General features: G+C 40.1%; 1 protein-coding gene across 1 annotated transcript in view; it reads left to right on the forward strand.

Annotated features, from left to right (window-relative positions):
- Positions 1-19,825, forward strand: part of slc30a6 (solute carrier family 30 member 6) — a 67,647-nt gene that overhangs the window by 31,171 nt on the left and 16,651 nt on the right. The window contains exons 6-10 of the mRNA XM_070841562.1: positions 285-350; positions 6,512-6,592; positions 9,428-9,463; positions 12,930-13,024; positions 17,581-17,629. Coding sequence (XP_070697663.1) covers positions 285-350; positions 6,512-6,592; positions 9,428-9,463; positions 12,930-13,024; positions 17,581-17,629 — 327 coding nt within the window. The remainder of the gene's footprint in view (positions 1-284; positions 351-6,511; positions 6,593-9,427; positions 9,464-12,929; positions 13,025-17,580; positions 17,630-19,825) is intronic.

Here is a 19,825-nt window from a genome sequence, read left to right on the forward strand (position 1 = left end):
ACAAAAGCACAATCAAATGTGAGACAACAAGACATCTGCTCAGCTGTGCTGGGGTTTGGTGTTTTGATGGAGAATTTCCACCCATGAAAAATTAATTGAGAGATTATAATGAATAAGTGATACATCAAACAAGGAGTGAACTTTAGCTGACCTCTGTCGTTTCTGTTTTCATTGTGACTGACTGACTTCTTATTTGCCCCCCTATGTCTTTCTCTGTCCTCCACCCTTCCACCTTATTTTTCTCTCTCTCCGTTCTTTCTTCCTGTCTTCCCCCTGGCCTGCAGTTTGATCACCTGTCTCATCAGTTCCTGGGTGACCATGAAGAAGCCCAGTCAGGTCTTCTCGTTTGGGTGAGTTCACCATAGTAATCTGTTATATACAGCGAGAAATATAATTATAGGACTAGTAATGTCACAGTACAGCCCCTTCCAGACATGCACCCTTTTACATTAATCTGACAGCAATTTAAAGGGATGGTTCAGATTATTTGAGGTGTGGTTGTATGAGGTCACTGATCCATAGTCAGTGTATTACCTACAGGAGATGGTGGTTTGCACACCCCCAGCTTGGAAAAGCAGGCAGGAGTGCACACATGCAAAGAAATATAATGCTGTGGACAGGGGCAGCAGGAAAACACATTTTAGCCCCCTAAAAAAAAGGCCCACTAAAAAGAAAAACCATCAGTTTAAGTATACAACAAACAAATGAACCAATTGTGGCAGCAGAGGTTCAACAACTCCCCTGTCCCGCAAGGAAAAATTACTTATATTGTCAGTGGAGTCTGGTGACTGAAACGACTTCATTGTCCCGTCAGAAAGACCTGTCTGATGCAATGTAAGGTGGTGAAAATATTCCAAATATAACGTACACAGATGCTGACTTTTTTCTTTTTTAGTTGCGCTTTGGGACTGAGGTGACTAAAATCTATTTTCCTGCTGCCTCCGTCCACAGCAGTACTCTGCTTAGCATCCTTGCCAGGACTCCTGCCTTTTCCTCCTTACTGGAAGTGTGCCGACCATTTCAGGTCTTGTCACTCAATGCCTGTGCACGTTGGATATTGTAAATCAGACAGCAGGTTTTGCTCTTCAATGACATTAATTGATGTGGAAATGTATCTGTGGACTCGTGGGCAAGCGTCCCTCATGCTTACAGTAATCAAATGTCAGCGAGCATTGTGGTTTTTTGCATGTGGTTGTTCTGTATTCCGCATGTGAAGAGTGCCTGTGAAAATAACAGTGAAGAAATGTACTTTATTGAGCCGGTGAATACACTGACACACACACAGTTCGTTAACAACTGTGTTTGTAACTTTGAGAATGCACGCACACACAAACAGCTGAAAACCTTTGGTGATTTGACTAAAACGGAGTGTACTGGAGAAAAGTTATGTGTTTTAATTTGGTTACAAAACTGCCTTTGGACTCTAGTATTTAGTTCCTGTCCAAAACCTCTGTGGCACATTTGCTACTCGCATACATTAAGGAAGAAAATATATTGTGTGTGATGGCCACTGGGAGGAAAAAATGATGCAACAGCAGAAATAAAGCTTACTTTAGCACCACACTTTGCACAGCAGTGTATCAGTTTTATGTCTTTGCGTCCGGTAGAGGGAGAGGTCCAGGATGGGTTTAGCTTAGCTTAATACAAAGACTGAAAGCAGGGTTTAAGTGCTTTAAATTAATGGTGCATTCACATAAACCTATAATTGAGGAAATTTACAAACAGATGAAAAATAATTTGCTACAGTGCTGATGTAAACAAACCTCTAAAAGCATCAGAAAAGCATCAATAACTTCTGTTGTGCTCTAGTGTTGGTTCCTGTATTAACAGACTAATTTAATATCTCTTTTACAGTTTTTGTGGTGGTGTACAATTAAATCATGAATTGTACCTTTAACACATTCTATACTGGGATTATACTCTCAGTTGTCACTTTATATAACTAATGTAGCAACAGTACTTAATAATTTGACAACTGAGTGTATATCACTATCATAAGCACCAAATGTGTTTGTTCTTGTGTTCTTATTCACTGCTGTCCCATAACCACACACACACACACACACACACACACACACACACACACACACACACACAGTGAACACAGATGTAGCATCAACAGAAAAGCTTCTGTTACTGTTGGACCATTATCTGAACGGCTCATAAATACACACATAACACATAACTATCCTGGTGAGTGTGTATGTGTGTGTGTGTGAGTGAACTGGCCAAACAGTGTATTTGCTGCTGACAAGTGACCTCTAACCTTGAGGTGTGGAAGAGTGGTGATCAAGTGGAAATCTACTTTTCAGCTTCACTTGACTCTCATAATGCGCCTGTGTGTGTGTGTGTGTCTAGGCTTGCGCTTCAGTTTACATCAGTGTGTGTCTGTCTCTATCTTTTTGTGGGCTTCTGTGCATTCATGTGTGTTCATTTCAGCGAATCATTGGTGTGTGTGTGTGTGTGTGTGTGCGTGTGTTTGTCGTAACGGACTGCCAGTAACAGAACAATGGCTCAGCAGCAGATTGCCCATTTTAACCAGCAACAGCTTCTGACTCATTTAAACTATGTGGGAGCAGAGCCAGGCCCACCAGGAATTAGTCTGATCCCCTTCATCTCAAGTTTGTTCTGTTGTGGGGTTCGGAGTTGCAAGCAGTAGCTGTAGTTAAATTAGGTCTGGTTACATTACTGCAGGTGCATTAATGTTTGATGGAAACGTAATGCCTGCACTCTGATGTGTATCTGCGGATTTATTGAAGCATAATGAGACTTGATGTCCTCGGCTTGAATCTCTTGTCCTTTTTTTTTTTTTTCTGTAACGTTTGCTCTCAATGAACTCTCCCCAACTACCTGAACTTGTCCAAAAATAGCTCTATTTCCTATAATGAATGCCACACGTTCATGGGAATGGGTGCATGATCACTGGCACTTCTAAAATTGTTAGTTTGCCTGTTCTGCACTGTTTGTGGGGAAAGTTTCATTCACAAAATTATCACGAAGAAGAACGGTGTCACACCAGAGAGGCTTCAAGTCCTGCTTTCCTAAATCAGAAGACGAGGACATGACGAATTCAGCACTGCCAGTTGTCATATTATAGGAACAGAACAATTAGAAACAATTAGAAATGATTAATGGAACAGCTGACGAAGTTTCATCAGAGTGGTGCTGTTCTAAAGAGGCAACATCTAATTTTGGTTTCCCTAAAACATCATCATCAAATGCTAAAAAATTAAATTATTCCAGGAAATTCTGTAGAACAGGTGGTAACTGTGCGGGTTTTCTATAACTGTAATTGCATATTCTAACCGTGACTGTGAGTTGCCCCTTTGATTGATTACTACAAAGCAAATGTACAAAGTGATTGATCACTCTCGTGACTTGAGCTGAATTAGATAGATCCTGATATCATGGTCATCAATTTAATTCCAAGGTAATGTCAAACCAAAAGCAGCGCTCATTAAATATGTCGTATTTGTTGCTCTTTTCAATTCAGGTTAATGATGTATTTCATAAAATTGTATTAATTCTTACTGACGGCAGTGGATGTTGGTGTTTATGGACCACCGCTGCTCTAACCTGCTGTTGAAGGGCATCCGGGCATCCACAGTGCTGAGGAAGACACCCATGATGATATGATTCATTATATGTCAACACACTGCAGGTTTTCTGTGTGGCGCCCATGTAGACTGTAGATTAACCTCAGGCTGTTGGCAGTACCGAGCGTGACCTTTAACCCAACAGCATGGAGGCGATCAGGCCAAACAGTGTGTCAGGGAGAGGGAGTGTGTATGGTGTTGTGTGTGTGTGTGTGTGTGTGTGTGTGTGTGTGTGTGTGTGTGTGTCCATTCTGCACTCCCAGTAAACATAGACAACCTATTAACCTGTAGGTGTCTGTTCATTGGCTCATCAGTTGGACAAAGGGTCTCTCTTTATTCTCTCACGCTCAATAAAAGGGGCTTTACAAGATTCTTGTTACAGTTTCAATATATCCTGTTGGAACTGACCCCACACACTGGATAGAAATGCTTTGTTTTCCCTTTATAGTGCAGTATAGTATATGTTTGGCATGTTTCTTTGCTTGGGCTTCTAACAAGGGATAGCCTATAGTCCACGCCTTTGTATTTATTGTTATTAAATCATTTGGTGTTTCAATGTGGCAACCTCAGGATAACATGCCATAAGTACACTGCAGTTTTTATTATATGAATTTAGTGATGACACTAACCAACACAATGTGAATTAAGGGTGCTGGTGTAGAGCTTGAGCTATTAGTAGATTTTGATGTGATTAATCGGCAACTGCTTTGGTAATCACTTAACAGTTGGCGAAGTCATTTGAAAATGCTTCACAAATGTGCACCGTTTGCATTCTGTCATTTTATATGATTGTAAATTTAAGGTCTTTGGGTTTTTGGACTCTTGATCAACATAAGCAATTTGAGGACTTAGGCTTTTGAAAATTGCAATGGGCGAATTGAAAACTTTCTGATCTTTTTATTGATACAGCAATGACTTGATTAATCATGGAAATAATTATCAGATACTGTAAGTCAATGATGACTAACATTGTTGGTCGCAGCCCTTGACTAGAGTGTCAAAATGACACAACATGGATTAGTTAAACTGATGGTTGGAGACAGGGCGCCTACTGTACAGGATGATCTTAGTCTAAGAGTCCCCCTCTTCACGTACAGTATGTGGTCACGTCTGTTATGCATTAATGCTTAATGCACCTCACTTAGCTTGGACGGGGCCTTTTAGTTAACTGGTTTTCTGCTGCTGAACACCAGATCACTGATAGTCCACATCAAGGTTTAACCCCCTTAAGCCAAAGCTGCTCACCCTGGACAGGCCGCGGCAGGATAGACTCTGTGACCTTGTAACGAGGTCAGAGGGTCAGCAACAGTTGCTTGTATTTCGTGACTGTTGTAATTTATGAACAAGTTTATTTCTGTAATTATTGAGTAATGAGGAGGTAAGACAAATTGATATACTTTCTCTTCAAAGCCAAAAGACTCCATTGACAACAGTAATTTTACCTCACAGGACATGGGACTTTGTGTGACTTGAAATAGCACAAGCAAACAAACAAACCGATTACTGCAGATTTTAGCATGCATCCTTGACAGTAATGAAAATATGTTAAGTCAACGTAATAACTTTGTTTGTTTTGCCAAACTTGCCAAAGTTGTGTGCATGTTGGACTGTGTGGTACAACGACTTGGCAGAAACCCATTGAATTCTTAGTAAATATTGTTTTGTATTGTTTGCAGCTTAAATGAAATAATATATGAATGAATGTAGCTAACATTGTTCAGACCTCTGTAGCCCTCCTGCAGAGCTGAGCTTCCACAGAGCTCCAGCAGTTTTTTTTTCTTCTTGTTGGCGGTCATAATTATGTCTGTGGGGCACGTTAGTGGTTCGAATTTGGTCAGTTGTGTGTTTCTCTCTCAGTGAAGAGGTTACATCAGGATATGCTCCTGAGCATGAGCATTAAAGTTTCAACAAATACGGAAATGTCCTCAGGCTTGGAAATGGCAGACCTCTAACTTTATGTTAGGGTTGATGTCAACGTGGATGTAGGGAGATTCTGAGACGTGTGAAAGTAAATAACAGCCAACACCAAGAAATACGGTTTTCTAATTGGAAATTTTATACTCTTTATTTACTTTATTAGTTTCTACAGACTGGATTGAAACTTGCCATTCTAGTGCCGGAGGTCCATAAAGACAATTTGACATCAACTAGCCCATTATGACCTGAGGCGTCCTCTAAAAATCATTCTAAAACCTAAGGCACAGTTTGAAAACCTGAGGTTTTTCTGAAAAACTTGACAGAACATTTTGTTTATATTTATTTCACAGCCTCTGTAGTATGAAATAAAACATGGAATAAAATCCATTTGAAAGAATAAATCTTTGGGTTTCATTATAAATTCATTATTATAATATATATAATATCATATATTCACATCTCTTTTATGGGAAGCGTCTTGAGATCATTTATTATGAATTGGTGCTGTATAAATAAAGACTGATTGTCCATCAACATTTATAAAATATCAATAAGTGAACAAAAAAAACTAATTGGAAACAATGTTTACTCTGGCCTCTGAAGATACTTGCTCTAATGGCGTGGGTGATAGTTTCTAGTCATCTTAGAAGCCACTGTTGCCTATATTTGGTGACCCATCAAATTTTATTACCTGTCCTGATATTCTTACCCTAACCTCTGACTCCTCTCACACTTCATGTCTAAACCTAACCAGCACTGTAGGTCACAGAATCCGATGGGTCACTAAATACGACGTATAACCGCCAAACTAGCCAGTGATACACAACCTTTATTTTGTGATCCACTCGGACTCTGGGTTGAAGGTTCAGACTCAAACCTGCAACCATGTCACAGTGAGGAAAAGGTGCTAACCACTGTGCTGAAATGCTATTTAATGAAGCCCGTTTATTTTATGGATGTTAATATCTCCTATTCTCTTCCTCACTCTTTATCTCCAGATTTGAAAGACTGGAGGTCTTGGCAGTTTTTGCCTCCACTGTTCTTATCCAGCTGGGAGCCTTGTTCATCCTGAAGGAGAGGTGTGTATTTCTCCCAAACACACATACAAACACATAAAATGTAGACAGATTAATGGGTTGGGGAGATTAATATCATATTGGCTGTACTGACAGATTGATCTGCTATTTACTTTTTTCTTCTTCAAACTATCATAATTATATATCGGCCTTTAAAAGTTCCACTATCGGTCGACCTCTAAAACACACTCATTCATATTAGCGCATACACAGATGAATCCGTGATGTCAACCTTAAAGGAGACAATGAAAGACAAAGTACAAGTAATGAATTAATCAAATTAGATTTTTTTTGTGATAATGTAAATCAGCATTTAGAGTCAGATTACGATCCCATGTGTCTGCCTTTGTTTTTTTGTCTACATCTCTTTCTTTGTCTCACTCACTCTGTCTCTCTCGATTAAAATTTCAATTACTTTTTTAGCGTGACTCAGTACAACAACAGAATTAATATTTCCAAAGCAATACATGAAATGGCTTCAATTGTGTCTTTCTTTTGTCTTTGTTTTTTTTGTTTTTTTTTACCCCTCATTAATGATTTCCGCGCATTGCTCTGCTCCACTCGGGGTGCGTGCTTTTCTCCTGTCTCGGCTCTACTTTGTTATCAGACAATGTAAAAAATGCATTAATTGGACCCCAGGATACTGTAGCCACATCTGCACGTATTTTATATTACAACAAAGGTTGTGATTAATTATAACCCAGATGATTCATCAAAATTCGTCATCTTGGAATACTGTTTCATAATGCGCACAGAGTTTTTGCATGTTTCTCATCTCGTATTAAGTTATTGGCACAAAATTGAAAAGCCTGACTAAGTTCCAAATATTTTTTTCTCCGCTTCGTATCCACTTACTGGTCTACCAAACCCTATATGTGATCCTTTTTCTTCTGTCATCCATGCTTTTGCATATTCTTTCATTTTCATCATAGAAACAAGAGGCTCTGATACACAGTATGATGTGCTATACAGGATATATGAAATTATGTCAAAGAACAAAGAAAAAAGTTTTCTTGCCAAATTTGAACCCATTAAAAAATGAAAATATGAAGATGCAAAATCGTCATGTGCAAAGACATAAAAATCCTGCTTGATAACAAATATTAAAAACTGCACATTTCCTGACCAGGTGGCTTTCAATAGTGTGTTTGTGTGTGTGTCTGATGAAATCTGTTGACAACTTTGCCTCTCACCATCTGAGAACACAGTAATGCTGTAAAGTCCTCGGATTTAGTCTTAAAAGGGAGATGTGTGTGTGCGTGTCTGTCTGTGTGTGTGTGAGTGGTGTGAACTACAATTTTTTAGGGCTGTGGGAATGTCACTGCCTGCTTGTGTCTGTCATTGTGACGGGCACATACACACAATACACATACACACACCTCCAGGCGCCCAGCATGGGGTTGTCTTGCGGTCAGTTCTCAGGGAAGGGAGGGGTACATTTCCAGAATAACAACACACACACGCATAACAACACACACGCAGTCATGTTTCCATCATTCCTCAAGACATTACATTGACTTCCATCCATTTCCTGGAGACTTAACCTGAACCTTAAACCAAGTCATTATGGGGACTTGTATTGTGTCCCCAGAAGGAAGCAGAGTTATGTGAGTGTGTAAACAGATTCAGAGCAATACATGCTACAGACACACACACTAACACAAATGCAGGTCAAGTAGCTGGCATGCTGCCTGCTAACACTTTATGTGCATTAATGTGTTTGTGTGTGTGCACTTTAGGAACTATCAGTCAAAATGACTCTCAATCTGTTTATTTTCATATCTTGGTAAGAGAAAATACTTCCCTCTGATTGGATGGCAGGCAAGGTTAAAATCATCAAACATGGATCAGATCAATGTTTGAATCATTGTTTTAAAATGGGAATTCAAGGTATTTTCAAGTGTACTGATGCTTCAGACTCTTAGTTGAATTGATTGGTGAAACTAACATAACCATGGAAGAGGATTTAAACACAGTTAGTGTTCATCATTTGAATATATATTAAGGCATTTTTTATGGATTACGCTGTTCTTTGTTGCAAGAAGTGTACTGTAGTTATGCTTAAATTAAACTAAAACTTAAGACTTTAACTTTACCTAAATTAACGTTTGCTTAATTACATTTTTTTAATTATAGGCTACTACTGCTTGGAAGCACTGACAAAAATATAAAACAAATATCAGTTAAGATTTATTGCTCCTTTGCAGAAAATGTAATTGTGAGTCCCATAAAATGGGATTAAAGTGCATTTTTATGTGGAATTAAAAGTGAAATAAAAAGTTCAAGAAAAGTCACTAATTCTACTTGGTGAACCCTGCAGAGAACTGAGGCCAGAGTCCAGCAGTGAACATTTTTCTCCCTCTTTGTGCTATTGTCTTTGTTTTGCCATTTCCCTGCATGAGTGAGACAGTGTGCATGCACACACACACACACACACAGCAGAAAGGTTGCCTATACAGTACATTGCATGCCATGAATGGCTCAGTAGGGCAGCAGCACAGGAGGAGGAGACAGACGGGACTGTCTGTCTTTCTGTCTGTGTGTGAGTGTGCGTGAGAGAGAGCGTGTGCACGCGCCATTTTGCTTTTTCACGCTTGTGCATGTGTGATGTTGGAGTGCGTGTATGTGTCTGTGTTCGTTAATGTATTTCCTGTTTTCTCTCTCTGTTCGCTCCTTGTCTCCTTTCATTCATTTCATTTGTCTCGATCACTCTGTCTCTCGCTCACTCTCTCTCTCACTCACTCACACACTCACACACTCACACACACACACATACACACGGTCGGAGTAGTCCCACCCGGCCTGTGTTGTTGACTGTGTTTGTTTCTGTTTTGTCAGTGTGGAGCGCTTCATGGAGCAGCCTGAGGTCCACACGTAAGTATTACCCCTCCACACACACAAACACACAAATTCCCTTATCACATTTTGAAATAAACAGACACAACATGATATACTCCTGTGTGTCTCTCTCTGTAAAAACACTCAGTCACACACACAGACGCAGTGCCAGCTGTTGTCGGTACAGAACATCCCAAACATTTGGGTCAGACAAACAGCCAGACAGACCAGCAAACAGAAGTATATAGTCAGAGAGTCTGAGTCAAATAATGAGAGTGAGTGACAGCAACCTGTTCATTGTTAATTTTGCCTACTGACAGAGCGAATATGTGTCCACACCAGCTGAGGTAATTAAACACATGCAGACTGTGTTGAACACTCGCCCCAGGCAAACATCAGCTCTGACACAGGAAAAACAACAAAACAATTGCCAGAAAGTCATTCATGGAAGCCACATACTTTGCAGAAAAGTTTCAAGTGCTCCTTAAAGTCGTTACATCCACCCCTTTTTTTTTTTCAAAATAACCTTCACCGTAACTAAAGCTAAAACACAACCTAATCTACATCAGTCAAAAAAAGCTCAAAAAATATTTTTTGGTCCTCATCTCTAAGTCATAAGTCATATATGAATAACAATAACTGTGTACATCACCTCATACCTTCTGCGTCTTACCAACCACACCTGAACTTGAGGCCTCACTTTACAGGACACGTGGAACTTTTAGCTTGTGATGTAGGAAACACTGAGAAATGTTCATCACAATATCCTACAGCCCAAGATGACCTTATCAAATATCTCGGTTTGTCCGACAAATAGTCTGGAACCCCAAATATACAATTTATTATAATGAAAAACCAAGATAAGCTGTAAAATTTTTACGCTTGACAATCAAGTTTTCATAGTTTTAGCTTGAAAAGGTCTTAAACGCTGAGTCGATTATCCATGTAGCTGCCAATTAGTCTTCAGTCGATCAACTAATCATTGCAGCTCTATTGAAATCATCTAAATGCACTGGTGAATAAGTTGTGTTTGTCAAATGTGTCAAGTGTGTGTCATCCCTCAGTTTCACACTGCAGGAAACACTTTTACGAATGTTTGTTCTTTGTTGTTGCCTTAGAGGATATTTCTGCTTTATCACAACTCTTATTTTTTACAATTTTATCCATCATTTCTATCAGTTATGATGAGTTACAAAGTTTGTCTCTCTCTTTTTCTCTCTTTCATTGCTTATTTTACCTCTCTCGCCCAGCACACCCAGGTAGTTTGGGCAGATCACCTTCTCTGGTCATCTGTAGTTACCTCCCTGTCTCTCTCTCTCTGTCTCTCTCTCTCTCTGTCTCTCTCTTTCCATCATCTCTCCATAATAAAACAGATTAGTGGCGGCTTTTATAACCTAAAACACAGCGAGACTTAAACCTGTCTCCTGTGACGAGATTACCCCCTTTGCCCCCCCCCCCCTCTTTTTTGTGTGAGTGGATGTGATTGGACGGCATGAGAGATGGCTGCTAACCGGAGGGACAGGTGTCTGCTTGGTAGAGAGACAGACACATACATTCTCTCTCTCTTTCTCTCTCTTTAATCTGTTCTTAGAGGGAGGTGGGGGTTTGGGGGCGAGGGGAGGGGGGTCATCATCCAGTTATTGTGGCTCACCGTTGAACAGCCCATCGCCTCCCGCTGATTGTTTGGACCAGTTTTTAGGCTCTTAAATGGATTGTCCCATGTGATTAGTGTATTGAAGAGTGCAGTTGTGTGTTTGTGCTTTGTGCTTGCTTTAGACTGTGGTTTGGGGGTCTGTATTATTTGTATATCTCTATTAGGTTTATTTAAGAGTAATAAATAACTTTTATAATACATTTTTTGTATCCTGAAACTATTTTAAATGCAAAAATGGGGAATGGTTTGTCTCAACATTTGACAGGAATTAGAAAAGGTCTTTTTCATCATCAGTTTTTTATTGAATAACTAGTGCATATTCTTATATCAGCAGTGCATTATAACTTTAAATCTCAACTCTTTGTAAAGGTCCCATATTATGCAAAATGCACTTTTTAATGTCTTTAAAAAGTACATTTTGTCTCTCAGTTTCCCAGAGCTGAAGGTGACATCTCCTGATGTTCTTTCTTTGTTCGATCAGCAGTCCAAAACCCAAAGATGTTCAATTTATAATGATACTAAATGAAGAAAAGCAACAAATCCTCTCATTGAAATTTCTGCTTGAGAAGTAAATCTAATGATTATTCGACAATAGCTGCTAATTAATTTCCTGACGATCGATTAATCCATTACTTGGCTCAGCTCTAGTCTGGACTCACTTCCAGATAAACAACGGATAAACTTCAGTTTCAATCAGTGCAGTGTGTCTTGAGGAATGTAATACACACGCTGACTACCTTTTCTAATGTAGGAAGTTTTTTAGGAATGTTGATATAGGAAAACAGTGAAATCAAAATATACATGCATTTATCTCTAAAATTGCCCCTGGCATGAACCACCAGCAATATCTGGTAGAGAAACAGAGCTCGACACTTTGGTTGCTATGAATATGCTATCCGGACCTCTCCGATGGTCTGGGACAAACTATGTCTGCAGAGGCAGCGTTCAGTTTTTATGCACCACATATCTGGAGGTTGTAGCTCTTTTAAATTAAAGCGGAAGACGTTCGTGTTTGTCTCTACCTCTCAGTACATTCATTAATTTATTCATTTCCTTCACTGCGATAGAACTTATTCCTGTAATTTCATACCTCTCAAGTTCTATTTCAACTTTGAGTTATTTTCTATTGCTTCGGTTGTTTGTTGGTTTTTTTAAATGTCCTTTCATAAACTGTTTCTTTTGTACACTGTCACAATACTTTTTTTATCTTTTATATCAAGCGAATTGAAATTTCTTTTTATTGAAATGTGCTGTACAAAGAAACTTGCCTTGCCTACACTCAGTGACCACTTTATTAAGTACACCTGTACAGTCTATTGCAATTCAATACAATAACGCAGCCATAATTTCTACCTTAACAAAGATTATAGTTTTTTATTATAGAGTTTTTGATGACATTGTCGGGAATATCTAAAATAAATTCAGTGTATATTAATAAGGTCATATTTAGTGATGGTGTTGTTCAGGACTGTTATTATTATTAGATTATTATGAGAGGTGTTTCTTATTGTTTGTCCTTACTTTTTGCATACACATTGCATAGTTGTATTGGGTGGCATTAGATTGTACAGGTGTACCTAATAAAGTGGCCACTGTGTGTATATTACAATGTAAATAAGGCTGTTTTTTTTGTCTGTGTGTTTTCTTTTTTTAAACAGATAAATGTTTTTTTCTCAGAATGTCTTTTGAGTCTGTCCCACAATGCACTGCCCTCACAGCATCTCCACACGATGTCACATGTACAGCGTATATTCACATTTGGTCCAACAGCCCCGTTAACACTGTTAAATATGTCTCTTTTGTTTAAAGCGGCATATTAACGCAGCCACACTCTCTGTGTCTCTGCAGTGGTCGTCTGTTGGTCGGGACATTCGTCGCTCTCTTCTTCAACCTGTTGACTCTGATGTCTGTCAGGAACAAACCGTTCACCTACGTCTCTGAAGGTACAGTCAACACCGCTCCCTCCCAGTTAAACCAGTTCATCCCATTGTGTGCTCTTTGCTGTAGTGGTGATGCTACGTGCAGCTTCACTTCAGACACTCTCCGCAGTGTTTTAAACAGTGGTTTTAAAGAAGCAGGGTGGATTTAGGGATTTTAGTGTCTTTTGGGTTCCTCCTCTGGGCAGTTGAGGTTTGGTAATCCTCGCCCTCACTGGGGAACAAGGACAATTTGGCTTTTGTTATATTTTGGGGGATTACTGAAGTAAAATGAAATGCTGGCTCACTGTTTTGTCAGTAGATAAATCACAAATGGCAGTGGTGGGATCAGAGGTTAGTCCCTTCCTAATTGCAGAAATCAGTAAGTTATAAAACCAAACACAGTTCTATGGTCTTAAGATATGACAATATATGTTTTTCAAATTATTTCCAAGTGATTATTTTTGGGGTGTTTTTTTTTGCAGCACAGTGTTACAGGATATATGAGACATGAGTTCACATGCAACATTGCATATAAACTGGATTTAAAGGGGAAGTCCAGTATTTTGCTGCTATTGTCCATATTTTGCTGTCTACATGACTGGTAGGCAGAAAAAGTTTTAGAATTGGTCCAATAGAGTCCAATAGATCGCCTCAGCCGACATCCACCATTTATTCTGTGACTCTGATGTTTTAAAGGGTTAGTTCAGATCCAACACAGTATTTGTGTGCAACCAATCGGGGCAGCAGTAGACCAGCCACACATGTGTTCTGCATAATCACATAGACTACTGGCTGCTTTTGATTAATCATTTAATCTACAGCTATCAGAAAATGCAAAAAAAAATGCCCATCACCGTGTCCTGGAGCTGATTAATTGAACCAAAATGAAAAATAAATAAGTTGTTAACTGAGGAAAGGCAGCATTCTCTCCAGTTTACTTTCAAATTTAAAAAGACAGAGTATAATCTTTGGGATAGTATCTCTTCCCTTTTTCACAACATTTACTAAAGTCAAAAGGAGATGACGTTGGTGGTGCTGCAGTTCGTGTCCAATGTTGAGGGATTCAAATGCAGGAATAGTGAACATAATGCTCCATCATCTCTTCAGGAGAGACATTAACCAAATCTCTGACCATAATGACCAGTTTCCTTCCTCATTTGGTGTCTTCAAACCTACATGCATGTCTTAGCACCAGTTCCAAGTCATTTTTAAAGTCAAGCAGACAAGTATGTGTAAGTAAACCGAGATGAAACTTCTTGTCATTAATTGTGCGTCTGTATGGGAAAACCTGAACCACAGTTTGGTAAACAGACCATATGAATTAGATGATGAATCGGATAATGAATCAGTATCGACCTCAGCATGTATGGATGGATGCTGAAAATGCTAAAAAAAAAAAAATAGGACAGTTTCCTTGACTGCTTTCCCAAACTCAAAGAGGATAAGATGTAATTCTAAAATTCTATATATACCGGCATGAACACAACTTCACACGTAAACACTAAAACACACACCATGCAATACTGTATCTCCTCAAATATGGGCTTTTATTTCCCTCAGCTGCAGAGAGTACTAGGCCTTTATTTGAAGCAGGCATTAATTTGTCAAACTCCGGACTGTCTCTCAGGAGACTTGGGATTGTGTCCTGTGGGAAACCAAAAGCGAAAGTTTACCTACTTGACTAACACTCTTATTTCAACCCAAGCTATCATCATTTCCTAATTCTGATAACTTAGTTTGCTGCCTAACCAAACTAAGACTGTTCCAGAGTATTAACCACGTGCATCTGGGACCAGCCTTAATTTGTCCACCAGGCCACACCAATTAATTGAGACCCAGCTGTTGTTTGACTATTGGGTTTTATTTGAGGAAATACAATATGTAAGACAGTGGAGACACACAAGTTATAGGTCACACACACAGAGTTGCACACACAGATGCAGGCTGGGAGGGCAGACCAGGTCAGTGTCGACCCCGGGACATATTAACCTTACTCAGGCTTGGTCTGCTGCTAATACAGACAGACTAGAACACACACACACACAGGCTGCAGCCTCCATCATATAACCCACACACACTTACTTGCAGACGATCGTATATTGTGTGCACACTTAAAGAGAAACATGCAAGTGGACATGCACACAGACACCTACTTCATAGACACACACAAACACACACAGATTTCTCTGAGCCAGGCAGGCGTTGGGAGAGACGTTTAAAACGAAATCCTCCTTCATCTTTCATACTTCTTTGGCTCTAAGTTTTCCTTTTTCCCTTCCTCCCCTTTTGTCAATCCATCTTCCTCCTTCCTTTTTTGTTTTGTCCTCCTTCCAATCACTTCTGTCTACAAAATGAAATGAATTGTCACAATGAAAAGATGGAATTAAGTCTAGAAGGTGAGGAGACGATGGTTAGAACGAAGGAAGGAAATGAGAAGAGTGACAGATGTGAAATTTCCTCTTCCCCTGTCCTCACCCTCCTCTCGTCCTCTGTCCATTTCTCTTCCCAATTTCTTCCCCCTCTCTCATTTCCCTCATTGCCTCCTCCCCCATCCTTGCCACTCTGCTTCGTTTCTCTCCCCCCTTTTCTCCTTTCCCCATTTCAGTTGTTTCTCCCCTTTATATTCATCCCCCTCTTTGTCTCTCCTCTCTGATTCTCTTCCCCTTTCCTCCTCTCCTCTCCTCTCCTCTCCTCTTCTCTCCTCTCCTCTCCTCTCCTCTCCTCTCCTCTCCTCTCCTCTCCTCTCCTCTCCTCTCCTCTCCTCTCCGGCTGACTCACTATCTGTATAAACAATCTACTGATGAATGAGGTCAGTGTGTGTGTGTGTGTGTGTGTGTGTGTGTGTGTGTGTGTGTGTGTGTGTGTGTGTGTGTGTGTGTGTGTGTGTGTGTGTGCCTGTGTGTGTGCCTGTGTGTGTGTGTGTGCCTATGTGTGTGTGTGTGTGTGTCAGCTGTCTGCTCTTGCGTTCGGAGCAGTCTCAACATCACTTAACATCTGACATTTTGGGATGGGAGGGGGATGAAACTACACACACATTAACACACACAGGCACTTAACTTTGCCAAAACACACAATATCTCTCACTCATTACACACACACACACACACACAAATGCACGCACACTGACAGAGCGAGACTAAAAGTGCATTACGCAACCATGTTCCAGACAGTGGTAATGTAGTGTGCCAGAGGGCCGGGCGAGCAGAGAGACATGCCAACACACACACACACACACACACACACACACACACAGAAACATTGTACACCATCCTCATACACACAGATCATAAATAAGTCACTCCATTAAAATGTTTGTTTAGACTGACTCACCCTGCTAGCAAAACAAACAAACCCCCCCTCCCCCACATACACACACACACACACACACACTCAGATCTGAGCAGGATGGGATGTGAAAGGCCTTTGACCCGACGCTGAGCCTTCGGGCCTTGCAGTGTCGTCAAACATTAAAGGTGGGACGGCGCAGCAGAGCGAGAGCGCTTATCTATTTTTAAAGATGAGTGGGCGATCTGCTCGCCCCCAAAAGTATTTTTATCCCTCATCATGACGGGGAGGGTGACTGCTCCCCACTCCACTCTGTTTAAAGAGTTTAATCAGAGTTTGGGTCCAAAAATAAGTGCAAAAATGGAGCCTGCTCTCGCATATTAAGAGTTGTTAGTAATTTAAAGGACAATTTTGTTATTTTTAAACCAGGGCTCTAAATGTGGTCCAGTGGATCGCCAATCAACAGCCTGTAATGACTGCAATGTAATCCTTTGGGGCCACTGCACCTGATCAGTAGTAGAAGCATGTCCACTAAAAGTATTAGTTTTTTCCACTGACAGGCTCGGATTGTTATTTTAAGTGTCTGACAGCATTATGGAAATGATCCCTACAGAGACAGATCTGTAAGATCCTTTTGGTTTAACCACAAACAGCCGTTATATCACTCTCTTCAAAGACACCAGACTCCATTGACAAAACTGTACTTTTATCTCGTGGAACATGGGGGTTGTTGGTTTAATGCTGCCTCCATCAGTTAGTTTGTTTGTGTTATACAAAGTAAAATTACTGTTTTTGTCGATGGAGCCTGGTGGTTTTGAAGAGAGCAGCCATTGTAGCCTATTTGCATGCTCTGGCTTTTTGTACCAAGCATTCATTTGAAACTAATAATATGCAAGAATGGTGCCCAGGTTTAAAAATACCAAAGTTATCCTTTAATGCTGCAGCTTGTGAGTTTGATGTAAAATTGTGGCCTTCCAGATGACGCTTAAAGCTATAGGATATGATTAAGTCAGCTGTGGAATGAAGCTGCTGCCTGTCTTAATTTTTCATGCAGCACTGAACTAGAAAGATGTTTCTGTTCCTCAGTTCATGTCAGATGCGCTTTGGATGCACCGAAAGTGAGCTCTCTGAGGTAAAGGTGGTTTATGAAGCATTTAGGAAGTGAGAGAACTGCAGGAAGCAGGCAGGATTAACCTATGTAATCACACTGAGAGGTTGGAGAAAGACTGGGGAGGATGTTTAGGTCATTGTTGTTGAATTGCTGATCTGAAATCATCATCTGTCTGTTTCTCCAGCGGCCAGCAGCAGTTGGCTCCAGGAACATGTGGCGGATCTGAGTCGAAGGTAAGAAAACCTGTACATCACTTCCTTCTTCTTTATCTCTGCTTATCTCCTCCTCTCATCCCCCTCTCTCTCTGTTTATCAGCCTCTGTCTCCTCTCTCTTTCCTTCATCAGCAAATTTCTGTCAGAGGTAGGAACAGGAAGGATCCTCTTACACTGACTCAACACACACGCACGTGCACACACGCACACACAGACACACACTCCTGACGACAGCGAAGGTGCCCATCCTGGCTGTCACTGCTTACAGTGTAAATCTGTGTGTCCAGGTGTGTGTGCACATATGGCCATCCTCTGAGGTCAAAGGTTACCCCCGGTCAGTGTGGCGAACATGAGGTCACAGGGTCAGTCATGGGGCCGGAGCCTGAGGGCACACAGATTAGCTCATTGATCAAGCTTCTCAGAAACAGCTGTAAGATCAGTTTCATTAATCTTTGAGATCCTTTACTGAGTAAAAGTACTCCACTACAAGTACATTTGTAAAAGCAGTAAAAGCACTCATGTTGCAGTAAAATGTTCCCTGTCAGTGTTTAGAATAGAATAGATCTTTATTATTATTTCATTTATTATTTATTTATTTAAGATATATTTACAATAAAAGAACAACAGAATAGCAATGTTGCCTGTTATATCTGATGTTTCTGGAGTAATACTACTACTACATTCATGTGTATGTTGCAGTTTACTGCTGTAGATGCTGTAGAGATTGAGCTTATACACCATTATTTTGACCTTTAGACCTTTAATCATAGCAACAGTACTGATGCCTTGTGTCCATGATCAGAACCACATAGCTCTAAAAAGTCAACTTTCCATCAGAAAAACTTGTTTTCAGCTCTGTGACATGAGAATGTTTTCTAACAGTTTATTTAGCTGAAGAAGGAAATTAATTTTGTCAGCCCATAAAGGAACACGTCATCCTTCAGTTTATCTCAAACATTCATAATCAACACACGTGGAGATAAATGGTTTTCACTGGACATGAAGTAATTAAAGAAGTCAGACAAATGTACTGGAGTAAAAAGTACAATATTTACCTCTGAGATGTGGCAGAAAAGAAATATGAACCTGCATAAGATGGAAATCCTAAAGTAAATGACAAGCACCTCAAATTAGTACTTAAGTACAGGACTTGAATAAATGTACAGGGACCTGGGAGCGCACACATATACACATCTGCCCAACTTCCCCTTGTTGACCTGGGGTCAGGGGTCAAAGGTCACAGGACACTGTTATCAGAGTGGTCTTTTGGTAAAACCACACCTTATCCTCCGCTGACTGATCACCCATCGAGTGTGTTTGTGTGTTTTTGTGTGTGTTTAGAAATTTTTACTCAGAACCAAACAACATGCAGTTTTTTAAGTTTTGGGTTCTTACAGGATTATTTTTAACAGTCTACATACATCGGTGTAGTACATTGGTGTACAGTGGCCTTGTTATCATCTGCGCTGATTCAAATCAGAAAATAATCACAGAATCTTTAAAGAATTTTTACCCGTTTCTCCAATATGAATGTAAACAGGTTTAATTTGTTCAATTTTCGTAGTGAACTTGATCTTCAGATTCTGCATGAAGGAGCAGACCCTCTGCACCGCTGCAAACTGATGTGGACAGAAAATAAAGAGATGAAAACAGGGCTAAACTCCTGTGATTAAATATTGAGTAATGTAGCAGCATAAAATGAGAAATAACAGTACAGTCTGTGGGCACGAAAAGGTAATCCCATAGACATTCATTAGTTTCAAAATCATGCTGAGGGACACGAAAAAAGTGATGAAAAGTCCTGACTATTTCACACACTTCTGTGAGACTGGGTTGGTTATTAGGCAGACATGGTGGTCAGACAGACTCGGAGGTAATGAAGCAGTTGGTTGAAGCTGGAAACTTGTTGGCCTACTTTTTCCACACAGAGAATTGATCAGGGGTCGATAAAGAATCTGACCAATAAACAGAGTCAATAATGGCTTTGGTATCAATGAAAATGAACCAGTTCCCATGATTTAGAGGTTTTCTTGACTAAACACTCTGGAACAGAGCTTCCCTGTGGATATGAGACTGAGATGTGTTTCTGTATGCAGACAGCTGAAAATCTGACCACTGGACACCTGATATTTGTGGCTGGAAGCTGATACTTTGCACCAGAATTCAATATCTCTTAAATTCTGTTGATGTGAATGTTTCCCTAAAGAACCGCAGAC

This window comes from Pempheris klunzingeri, chromosome 12 (assembly GCF_042242105.1).
Source record: "Pempheris klunzingeri isolate RE-2024b chromosome 12, fPemKlu1.hap1, whole genome shotgun sequence".
Classification (NCBI taxonomy): Eukaryota; Metazoa; Chordata; class Actinopteri; order Acropomatiformes; family Pempheridae; genus Pempheris; species Pempheris klunzingeri.